Genomic DNA, 12,510 nt, shown 5'->3' with positions numbered 1-12,510 from the left:
GCCAGTGTGTTATATTGAGTGTATAAAAGAGGGAAAAACACTTTGGTTCAGTTTTTCTTATATCCTTACACTACTTTATAGGCTTAACATGCTTATGACATATTTCTTGATCTAAGAAGATTGTAGACACATTTTTTTTACAAGTTTCTTAGTGTGTCAGTCAATGCTTTAATTCTTCATCTCTCTTTGACTTTGTAAATTTTTGTCATCTGTGCTTTTTCATTTTTAAGTATTAATACGATTTACATTCTGTTCTGTAAACATTGTGTATTTCACATATTTCATCCAACTAAGACATGCCACTTACTTTAACATTAAGAAAGAAAATATATTGTTGATTATCATAAGACACCACTGATTGTAAGATCAAAAATGTTAAAAATGTGAAAAACGTGTTTTAGAAATGGTGAAACAGTATGATTAAATCTTCTGTTAATTCTTTTATTCTATGTTATAAGTCAATAAACCATACTTACATCAACACAACTAAATAATTGTTTTTCACTGCAAAGCCAACTAATGAATCATATTTTCTTTTCTATTCAGTGTTTGCTTTTCCCCTGAATTTCTAAATTCCCTTCCTTTTTACTGCACTATTTTACTTTATCATAGTCTCAGTTTTCTCATATTTCATTACGTACATCTATTCTACTAAGATCCCTTTTATTTCCCTTAAGACCTTATCCCTGGAACTTTTCCTATTAGAACTACTTCATTTTTTTCTGGGGTTATATATACATTTCCATTTTTCTTGGCTTATTTCATTGGGTTGCTAAATATGTACTCCTAAATTCCTTAAAAAGAATTTGTAAAAGGCAAAGTTTCTGAGCCATTACATTTCTGAACTTGTTTTTATTCCTTTTGTTTGTTTTACTATGCAGCTGATGATCATTTTATTTAAAAAAGGTTTGTAAAAGATGAAGAAATGCTTATGATGGAATAATTAAGTGGGAAAAGTAGGATACAAAATTGTATTATATTTATAACATACTCTTTAAAAAAGATACCAGCAAATTACGTGGAGAAAGAAAGAGGAAGGAAATACAACAAAATGAAATAATGATTATCTCTGGGTATTGGTAAGACTGTGGGTGATTTTTATTCTTCCTTTTTTTCCTCCTCTTCATTCTAAGTTTTGCATACTGAGCAACAACTTTACCTGACCTCCCACCCCTTCTCCAGGGGCTAGATAGGGTCACCTTCGGTTTTCTGCCCTGTTCTTCCCCTCTTCCCTTTAAGACACCCAGCTGCACCCTGCTTTCCTGTTCTTCTCCCCAGCCACCAGAACCCACAGGCAATTAACACTTTTTGGAAAAAGAAGGAGCCCAGGTTTTCCCCATCATTTTTCCTTTTCTTTTTTTTTTTTGAGACAGAGTTTCGCTCTTGTTACCCACACTGGAGTGCAGTGGCACAATCTCGGCTCACCGCAACCTCCGCCTCCTGGGTTCAAGCAATTCTCCTGCCTCAGCCTCCCGAGTAGCCGGGACTACAGGCACGAGCCACCATGCCCAGCTAATTTTTGTATTTTTAGTAGAGACAGGGCTTCACCATGTTGACCAGGATGGTCTCGATCTCTTGACCTCGTGATCCACCCGCCTCGGGCTCCCAAAGTGCTGGGATTATAGGCGTGAGCCACCGCGACGGGCCGTCCCCATCATTTTTCTAAAGGCAGAAGTGCATGGCTGAGGAGGGAGACTGGAAAGGCAATGGCTCCCTGCCAGTCCTGGGTTCACTCCTTCCAATTTCCATCTGATGGGGGCCAGGATTCAGGTGGCCCCAGGGAAGCCTCCAGCTGGGTTATGGTGTCATGAACAGAGCAGACTCTATAAAGGGGAGATGGGATACCCCACACATTTGTATTTTTTACTCCCTGAAGATTTGTTCAGAGTGCTAGGCAGGTGGGAACACTTGCCCATGTTGTTACTAATGTGCTAGTTCACTTTGTGGGTTCAGAGCCACAATCAGGCCTGTAGCTCCTTTAGTTCTCAGAGGCTCTCTTCAGTTTTTCCGGATTGTGGGCCAAATGCACATGCAGCTTTGGTCAAAGGACACCAGCTTCTCCTGCAAGTTACCCATGACATTGAAGTTGGAGGTGGTAGGATGGACATGGGTTCTACTTCTCAATCAGTTTTTCCTTGTTCTTAGCCACATTTAGCTTTTCTCCCCTGGCTGACTGAGAGTGACTTTAGGCTCCACATTACACCCAGGGGCAATGGCCTGCATGGACCGCCCCACCAGCTCCCATGATTGCTTAGGGTCTGTCTCACTCAGAGTGGTTCTGCCTTTCCCCTTGAACTGCGTCTGTATCAGTCTGTTCTTGCATTGCTATAAAGTAATACCTGAGACTGGGCAATTTATAAAGAAAAGAAGTTTAATTGGCTTATGTTCTACAGGCTATAGAGGAAGCATATCAGCATCTGCTTCTAGGGAGGCCTCAAGGAGATTTTACTCATGGTCTCAATTTTAGCATTGCCAACATATGGCAGAGGGGACTGATGTGCGGGTTCGTGGTATCTTACATGGCAGGAGCAGGACCAAGAGAGTTGGGGGAAGGTGCCACATACTTGTAAATGGCCAGATCTCATGAAAACTCACTATTGCAAGGACAGCATCAGGGGGGAAATCTGCCCCTATGATTGAATCACCTCCCACAAGGCCCCACCTTCAACATTGGGAATTACAATTTGACATAAGATTTGGGCAGGAATATAGATCCAAACCATATCAACACCCTAAAGGCAGCTCAGGAGGGACACAGGAACAGTGTGGGGTTCTTATCCAAGAGACCATTTAGTTTTCATGCGAGAAGCATAGATGATATTTTTGGTATCAAAATTCAGAATTTTATTCAAAAGAGCATCTAAGATGCCCCCTCAAAAATTATTTACTAAAACAATATAATTAATATTTTTTTCTTCTTAAAGGAGATATAACATGTATTTATTGTAGGAAACTTGGGATATCCAGGTAGTCACCAGGATACTGGTAACATTTTGGTGAATATCCTTCAAGTCTTTCTTCAGTGCATAGATCTGTAATGTGTATGTATACATGAACACACTTTATTTTTTAATAAAAATAGAATGAAATTTAAAATCTGTTTTATAAAACAGACTTCCCCTCTGATATGGTTTGGCTGTGTCCACACCTGGGTCTCATCTTGAATCGTAGCTCTCACAATTCCCACACGTCATGGGAGGGACCCAGCGGGATGTAATTGAATCACAGGGGTGGGTCCTTCCCATGCTGTTCTTGTGATAGTAAGTCTCATGAAATCTGATCGTTTTTCTCTTATACATGCTCTCTTGCCTGTCACCATGTAAAACTTGACTTTGCTCCTCATTCGCCTTCCACGATAATTGTGAGGCCTCTCCAGCCATGTGGAACTGTGAATCAATTAAATCTCTTTCCTTTATAAATTAGCCTCAGGTATGTCTTAGGTAGGCATTTTCTTTTTTTGTGGGCGTGGGGGGGGGAAGGAGTCTCGCTCTGTCACTTAGTGAGGAGTACAGTGGCGTAATCTTGGCTCATTGAAACCTCTGCCTCCTGGGTTCAAGTGATTCTCCTGCCTCAGCCTCTCAAGTAGCTGGAACTACAGTTGCCCACCACCATGCCCAGCTAATTTTTGTATTTTTAGTAGAGACAGGGTTTCACTATGTTAGCCAGGATGGTCTTGAACTCCTGACCTCGTGATCTGCCTGCCTCGGCTTCCCAAAGTGCTGGGATTACAGGCGTGAGCCGCTGCACCTGGCCTCAGGTATGTCTTTATTAGCGGGTGTGAGAACAGACTAATGCACCCTCCTTAATAACATATAACATATGAATGTTTGTCTCTAGATAATTAAACAAGCTACAATTAAACAAATAGTTTTTAATTATTTCACAGTATTCCATTGCATGGATATTCCGTAATTTATTTTCTGGTTTTTGTCTGTTTTGTGTTGCTATAAAGGATTACCCAAGTCTGGGTAATTTATTTAAAAAAAAAAAAAAAAGGTTTACTTGGCTAACAATTCTGCAGGCTGTTCAAGGAGCATGACACTAGCATTTGCTTGGCTTCTGGTGAGGTCCTCAGGCTGCTTCCACTCATATGGAAGGGGAAGGGGAGCTAGTGTGCAGAGATCCCATGGTGAGAGAGGAAATGAGAAGTGGGAGGTGGCAGGCTCTTTTTAACAACTAGTTCTTGTGGGAACTGAGTACTCACTCACCTCCTACCCCCAGGGAGTACATTCATCTATTCATGAGGATCCACCCCCAGGACCCAAACACCTCACATTGTGTTCTACCTCCAACACTGGGGATCACATTACAGCATGTGCTTTGGGGGTCACACATCCAAATGATAGCAAAGCAATCTCTTATTGTTACATGTTCAGACCATTTTCAGTTTTTCTTTTTTTTTTTTTTTTTTGAGACAGAGTCTTGCCTTGTCATCCAAACTGGAATTCAGTGGCAAGATCTTGGCTCACTGCAGCCTGAGCCTCCTGGGTTCAAGTGATTCTCATGCCTCAGCCTCCCAAGTAGCTTTTATAACAGGCATGGGCCACCACGCTGGGCTAATTTTTGTATTTTACAGTAGAGACAAGGTTTCACCATGTTGGCCAGGCTGGTCTAGAACTCCTGACCTCAAGTGATTTGCCTCTCTTGGCCTCCCAAAGTGCTGGGATTACAGGTGTGAGCTACCATGCCTGGCCCATTTTCATTGTTTCTTTTTTCTTTTCGAAATTGGGTTTCACTCTTTTTGCCCAGGCTGGAGAGCAATGGTGTGATCTTGGCTCACTGCACCCTCCAACTCCCAGGTTCAAGCGATTCTTTTGCTTCAGTCTCCCGAGTAGCTGGGATTACAGACTTGCACCACCACCCATGCCTGGCTAATTTTATATTTTTAGTGGAGACGAGGGTTTTACCATGTTGGTCAGACTGGTCTCTAACTGGTGACCTCAGGTGATCCACCTGCTTTGGCCTCCCAAAGTGCTGGGATTACAGGTGTGAGCCACCGCACTTGGCCTCATTTTCAATTTTTCTTAATAAAAAAACCCACGACTGAGATGAATTTTTTTTCATTAATCCTTTAAACAAATTTTTATTGAATAGCTACTCTGTGCCAGGTATGTAATAGCCTAGTCCCCACGCAAATCCATATGCCTAAATTTCTGCATGATTATGCCTTTCAGCAAATGTGTATTGTGGGAAGGAGGGCATAAACAGGAAGGTGGCATCACTTTAAAATCCACACAGATTTAGTTTTACACAATGTGGTTCTAAGCCTTTCTGTAAGTCTTCTTGGGAGGCAACATTATCAACTAACCTTTTGCAGTCCCTCTTACGTTTACCCACCTCTAGAATGAACCTGAATTTACGAATCCACCTTCATGAACTGAAAGATTGAGAATAATTTTCTCAGTATCCCTAACTGCCCATGTATATCCAAGTGCCCGAAAACTGCCCACTTGTAGAATCTCCATGGCCCACTGTCTGCTAAAGTAAAGCAGAATCCCAGTCCCCACTCCAGACCTACCAAGTCAGTGCCTGTGTTTTAACGTGATTCTCATACACATTGGCATGTGAGAAGCACTGCGTTAGGCCTTGGTGCTTGGCCCACACTTGACCCTGGTCCTCCTCTCTGAACAACAGAGGCAAGGAGACCAGCACTGACAGCTGTGTCAGGAACAGGTCAGCACCCAGGGATCCACACAGACTCTTTTCACCATCCCTAAGTCCTGGGTGCACAGGAATTGGCCACTAAAGATAGGCTGCCTGTAGAAAAGGACGTTAGGACCTTTGCAAGCTGTTCAGCAAGGAGAAAAAGGGTGGAACAGGAAAGGGAGGAAAGCAAGTCCCGTACTCCCCAAACCACAGTTTGTCTAGGTGCTACTTTCTAATTTTCCTTATTTAGCACATAGCGTTGTCATGAGACATCTTTTTGCTGACCTCTTTTCCGTTTGCATTTTGCCCCGTATTAGAATGCTACCATCTAAAACTTCTCCATGAATTAGAAAGTTTAAATTGTCAGGGTCTGAATGTGTCTGTTTTCCAACAGTTTCTGGCAGTTCCCTGCTTTTATGATGTAGTCATGGTGAAACCTGAGTCATCTGAAGATGGTGGCACTGCCAGAGAGCAGGGGAGAGGAGCTGCAAACAAGCCAGGACTGGGAAGAGTTGGGCATCAGTAACTCCTGGGCACAACTGGCACTGGCCTTCCCTCTGACAGGAGAGCCACCCAACCCTAATTGTGTTCAGCCAGATTGCTCCAAGCTTTATAGTTCTGCCGAATTCTTTCTGTAGCAAAAATATACAGGCATCTTCTTAGATAATTGTTTTTCAGGGTTCCAAGTAGCAACACCTAATGTATGTAGTGCCAGAGTTCTTTTTTTCTTTCTGTTCTTCTTCCTTTTTTTTTTTTTTTAAAGGTGAGAAACCATAACATTTTCTGGAAAGAAAAGCAGTAGACCTCAAGTTTTGTTTTAAGGAAAGTAAGTTTTTCACTGTTTCCATTCATATACATTAAATAACTACCCAGGAAATGCGCCCGTTTGGGGTGTGTGTGTGTGTGTGTGTGCCGTTTCTCTAAGATTCTGACTCATAGTCTGGAGGACAATGATTGACTTTTTTCCACTTCACATAGCTGCTATGAATTTCTTCTCACAAGGATGGGTCTGTTTACTCACCCTGGGCATCAGTTGGTAGGGCGCTAGTGTAAACAGCCTGAGGAACCCGGTGGGCCGGGGAAGTGGACGAGCTCTGTTCTCCGCGGCCAGCGGGGACGCCCGGGCCAGGTGGGGCCGCCTGCTTTCTCACCCCCCTGGATTTGCGATGTTTGCCAGAGCACCGAGAAGCGCCATTGTGATGGGGATGAGAGGGGTGGAGCCTCCAAGTCCTGTCTCAATTTAGATCTCTCACTCTGCTGTTAGGCGCGCCCATTTCAGATTGCTAAACTCGAATTGAGGGGGAAAAAAAATCAGGGAGGAGGTGGCAAGCCACACCCCACACTGCCCGCGAAGTTCCCCGGCAGCGGACTGCCGCCCGGGCAGAAGCCGTCGAGATGCAGGGCCCGCCGCTCCTGACCGCCGCCCACCTCCTCTGCGTGTGCACCGCCGCCCTGGCCGCGGCCCCGGGGTAGGAACGTGGGCGCGCGGGCCTGGGCCGCTCTGCGGCTCTGGCCAGGGGCTTCGGGGAGGTGGCAGCGGCTGTGCGGCAGCGGGTGGGAAACGCCCGCGCGACTGCGGTCCCCAGCCCGGCATTGGCCTGGGGGTTTGACGGAGCTTCAGCGTGGCTCTCCTTGGGACAGTTACTTTCTGCACTCCTGAAGTTGTTTAAGCGTCTCCCTGGCCTTAACAACTTTCTGGAGAGAATCATTTTATTTTTAGCCCACGTTGCCTCTGCCTTTTGCTTCTCAACCTTTTGCTCCCAGATTGCGTTCCGTCTCTCAAAGACATACGATATATTTTTTCTAATCAAGATAAAAAGTGTGGCGGAGGGGACTGATGTTTGGGTTCAGGTGCAGACATTGTAGAAAGATAGCCAACAACAGCACCCGGTAATGGAAAGCCCCATTCATTCCTAAAGATTTCTGTAGTTGAGCCATAACCCCTAGTTAGAGCAGAGAAAGTGCTCCTTTAATGAGTCCTTTTATGCTCCGCTACACCTGGAATTTTCACCAGTGATAGCTTATTTTCAAATGGAATATTTCAATCAATGGTATTGGTTAAATAATTTTTTTCCCTCGTTGGGCTGATACTCAAGCATAAAGGTTTGAATAAGAAAGCAAAATCTTAGTTCAAAAAAAACAAGAAGAAGAAGAAAGTAATCACTCTGGGATAAGGTCGTCTGTAAAGGAGAAGCTTAGAGACTTCTGCTTTGCCAATAACTCCAGCATGCCGCGGTGCAAGCCATTTACATCATGGTTCCTTCTGTGCTGTTTGTGGTTTATAAAATGGAAATAATAACACAATCTTTCCTCTGGTAGTGGTGCATGAATTACTGCATTAAAATTGATTTATGGGTATTATGGTTGTTAATTTACATATTTCAATGGGAATTTCAATTAGCATTTGCTAAATAGAACACTGGACAATATTAACAGAAACAACTGCAGTTGGCACAGTATGGAGTGCCTTTTGCACTACGAAATCTGAAGGTCACAAAGGAAAGGAGATGTGAGGATAAAAACTTTGTTTTTCCCTTGTTGGGAACTCTTTAGGCCCCGGTTTCTGGTGACAGCTCCAGGGATCATCAGGCCTGGAGGAAATGTGACTATTGGGGTGGAGCTTCTGGAACACTGCCCCTCACAGGTCACTGTGAAGGCGGAGCTGCTCAAGACATCATCAAACCTCACTGTCTCTGTCCTGCAAGCAGAAGGAGTCTTTGAAAAAGGTAAGGTAAACCGTGTAAAGTCTTATCCTTATGCAGTAATAATTGGAATATGTTAATAAGGTCATGTGTTAGGTGGTGTAACAGAGAAACCCCAAATTTGCAGTAGCTTACCTAACATACTTTTAGTTCTCACTCATGTAAAGTCCTAGATGGTGTTCCTGCATGCTCTTCCAAGTGCAGATTCAGAGACCCGGGTTCCTTCCATTCTGTGGCTCCATTATCATCACGTGGCTCCCAAGATTGCAGGGAAAGAGCATGGGAAGAGCATGTGGAAGGTTTTTGTGGCTAGACCTAGAAATAGCTCACATCACTACTGCTTATATTCAGAGGCAAAGGAGACTGGGAAGTGTAGGCTACTGTGTGCCTCAGAAGAGGAAATGGGCTAGCTAGTCTCTAACACAAACTCATATTTATTGAGTGCAAAGTATTTTACAGAATAGGCCTGTGGGAAGGAAAGGAGAAGCTACACAATAATTAAAATCCAGTTTTATGGAATACTTCTTAAGTTTTAAAGTTACAAGAAAAAAAAGAAAACTGTGTGAAAGCGGGAGCCATTTGTAACAGAACCACATTTGGTTCTTGTTTCAGGTTAACATGGCCCAAGATTAAATTGGGCCAAAGAATGTCCTCTTTTTCAATACTAAGGGAAAACAATTTTGGGGGAAGGGGTGAATACTTAAATACTTAAACTTTTTTTTCATTAAAATGAACATTTATTGTATTTTTTCTTTTTTAGATTAATTATTATTATTATTATTATTTGAGATGGAGTTTCATTCTGTTGCCCAGGCTGGAGAGCAATGGCATGATCTCGGCTTACTGCAACCTCCGCCTCCTGGGTTCAAGTGATTTTCCTGCCTCAGGCTCTTGAGTTGCTGCGATTACAGGCACGTGCCACCATGCCTGGCTAATTTTTGTATTTGTAGTAGAGACTGGGTTTCACCATGTTGTCCAGGATGGTCTCGATCTCCTGACCTTGTGATCTGTCTCCCTCAGCCTCCCAAAGTGCTGGGGAGCCACAGCACCCGGCCTATTATTACTACTTTTGGAGACAAGTTTTCACCATGTTGCCCAGGCTGGTCATGAGCTCCTAAGTTCAAGTGATCCACCCACCTTGGCCTCCCAAAGTGCTGGGATTGCAGGCATGAGCCACTGTGCCCTGCTGAGACATATATTTTTATAATGTTAAGAGTTATTTAAAAAAAAAAAATCATTTAAGGCACGTAATGAAGGGTGGATGGTATTCCATAACAGTTCATTACATAAGTGTTTATTTTCTATAAGCGTAGAGAAATGAATATCATCATGAAATGAAATAAAAGTAAAAGTTTATCTACATCTGTGGTTCTTTCCCCACTGCAAGTTCACTGGGTAGGTATATTTGGAATAGGAGTCAGGAAGAGATGGTATGTGTAGGGGCAGGCCATTTTGTCCCTCTTAGGAGCAATGTCAGGTAAGCGGGAGGCCTTATTCCCTGGAGGGAAAGTAAAGGTTAGCTCTTAAGATCTGAGTTTGAATCCTGGTACTACTCTGCTACTTGTGATCTTGGGGTAGGTTACTTAATGGCTTTGAGCCACAGTTTCCTCATCTGTAAGATGGAAATAATGAAACTGACTTCCTAGGGCAGTTATAATGTTAAAATCTGCATGTAGTACCTCTTAGGCACTCAATAAACAATTGCTAATATTATTAGTATAACAATACTGCAGAAGAAGATGCAGAAATCTCATTTCCTTTTACATGGGGGCACACTTCAACTTTCCTTATTGAACTGTCATTTCTTTCTTTCTTTTTTTTTTTTTTTTGGGACAGAGTTTTGCTCGTTACCCAGGCTGGAGTGCAATGGCGCGATCTCGGCTCACCGCAACCTCCGCCTCCTGGGTTCAGGCAATTCTCCTGCCTCAGCCTCTTGAGTAGCTGGGATTATAGGCACGCACCACCATGCTCAGCTAATGTTTTGTATTTTTAGTAGAGACGGGGTTTCACCGTGTTGACCAGGATGGTCTCAATCTCTTGACCTCGTGATCCACCCTCCTCGGCCTCCCAAAGTGCTGGGATTACAGGCTTGAGCCACTGCGCCCGGCCTGAACTGTCATTTCTGAGAATGAGTGAATCCTGATCTTATGGTAGTTGCTAAAGAAAATATTGAAATATTAAATCACAGGAGATAATACTTAAGGTAGTTCCACAGTCATTATTTATTCATTAAGAATTTGTAAGTGGGAAGAGGAGAGGATCGAAAAACTATCTATCGGGTACCACACTTATCACCTGGATGATGAAATGTGTACACTAAAGCTCGATGACAGGCAATTTACCTATGTAACAAACCTGCACATGTATCCCTGAAAATAAAAGTAAAAAAAAAAAAAAAAGAATTTATAGTCTTGATTCCACTAGTGTGGCAGTTTTCCTGCAATGCCGAGGTCCAGAATATATATGGATGTTTTTGATAAATATTTGAGCTTTACTTGGATATTTACATACTCTAATTCTAGAATTTTACCTGGTATGTCTTTTCTGTGATCTCTGTTATCAGTCTCTTTCATTTTTTGCAACAAATAGTACCTGCATTGCGGGTGCATGTTGTTGTGGCTTGGTTTTCAACTTTATTCTTAGAGAAGGGTTCTTCATATGCCTGTGGGAAAGTTCAAGTGCTCAAGACTGGGTCAGGCAAAGCTGTCCTGGGAGCAGTGGTTCTGTGGAAAGGAAAGAGGGAAAATGCTGCTTCTTTCATGGGCTGTTTTTGACTCTATCGATATAGAGTTTCATTGAAAATGCCATTGCTAGGAGCACTCACCTCTTTCAAAGGAGAATGTTGTTCTATTATCAGAGGCTGGGAGTTATTGTTCTCAGAGCAGATGCTTCCTGTAATGTGAGGACTTGAGGATCTAGACACTTCTCCCTGCTTGTCTTCATATCCTTTTCTTTATTTGGCTTCTTCAGTTGTAACAATATGTAGATGACCCAGGGCTTCTAAATCAGGGGTCTGGATCTTCAAGTATCTGGATCTGGATTTGTGTTTTGTTTTTTTTCTCCATCATATTAACACCAACAAATAAATACCTTTTACTTTTAAGAGACAGGGTCTCACTCTGTTGCCCAGACTAGAGTGCTGTGGTACAGTGGTGAGATCATAGCTCACTGCAACTTGGAATTCCTGAGGTCAAGTGATCCTAATGTCTAAGCTCCTGAATAGTTGGGACTACAGGCAAGTGCCAGCACACCTGGCTAGTTAAAAAAATTTTTTTTTGTGGAGTTGGGATCTTTCTATGTTGCCCAGACTGGTCTTGAACTCCTGGGCTCATGTGATCTTCCTGCCTCAGCCTCCCAAAGTGCTGGAATTACAAGTATGAGCCTGACTGTTTTATCTTTTTCTTATGAGCCACCCCACCCCCTCAGAAAAAGGTCGGTTTTAATAAAGATTTATCTTTTAGTAGAGTTGGGTAAGGCAGTAGACTGTTTCTCAGTAGCTTATTTCCAGCAGTCCTGGACTTCTTAGAAATCCTCAGGGTAGGGAGGCGTTTTACTCAAACCACAATAGATTTCTGGCTTAATTTGTGTCAGAAATAGTAATAACTAAAGGGTGTGAATGCAGAATGTATTTAATAAAGGTGAAAAAGTATGGCTTTTCTTCAGCGAAGAGTTCATTTGTTTGTTTGATAGATATGGGGGAGATTTTATTTACATTTCCACTTTTAAGGCCGAGAGTGTAGGTTGTATTACTGTTATTCATTTAATTCTACATTTGGGGATTGATTATGGTGTTTTTTTTTTCTTTGGTGATTAATAGACCTTTAGAAAAAATATTTCTCCTACACTTTGCAGAGTTCTGGGAAGGTGTATCAGTACCTTTTTAGTCGTGAGATTCAGAAAACTGCTTGTCACGATCACCACTGTCACTGCCCCGCCACTATCAGCATCGTCACCATTATCTGCATAGTGAATAGAACTATGATCCTAATCTCATCTTCCTTTGCATAAAGAGTTAGTTACATAAACATAATTGACAACGTGTAGTGAAAGTTCAGCAGGTAGTAATTACCGGAGGAGAGAAGATAGAGCAGCTATTGGCGTTTGAAATCAAGTCAGACTATTGTACTGGGTGGAGAGTGAGTCTGTCCTTTTTACTCTTCCC

General features: G+C 42.7%; 1 protein-coding gene across 1 annotated transcript in view; it reads left to right on the top strand.

Annotated features, from left to right (window-relative positions):
* Positions 1-6,622: 6,622 nt before the first annotated feature.
* The window catches only part of CD109 (CD109 molecule), a 149,529-nt gene continuing 143,641 nt past the window's right edge, over positions 6,623-12,510 (top strand). The window contains exons 1-2 of the mRNA XM_017524338.2: positions 6,623-7,115; positions 8,200-8,372. Of these exons, the coding sequence (XP_017379827.1) occupies positions 7,042-7,115; positions 8,200-8,372 (247 nt within the window). The 5' untranslated portion in view covers positions 6,623-7,041. The remainder of the gene's footprint in view (positions 7,116-8,199; positions 8,373-12,510) is intronic.

Source organism: Cebus imitator, unplaced genomic scaffold (assembly GCF_001604975.1).
Source record: "Cebus imitator isolate Cc_AM_T3 unplaced genomic scaffold, Cebus_imitator-1.0 Scaffold32, whole genome shotgun sequence".
Lineage (NCBI taxonomy): Eukaryota > Metazoa > Chordata > Mammalia > Primates > Cebidae > Cebus > Cebus imitator.
The sequence above is the reverse complement of the archived record's forward strand: the minus strand, read 5'-3'. Positions and strand labels throughout refer to the sequence as shown.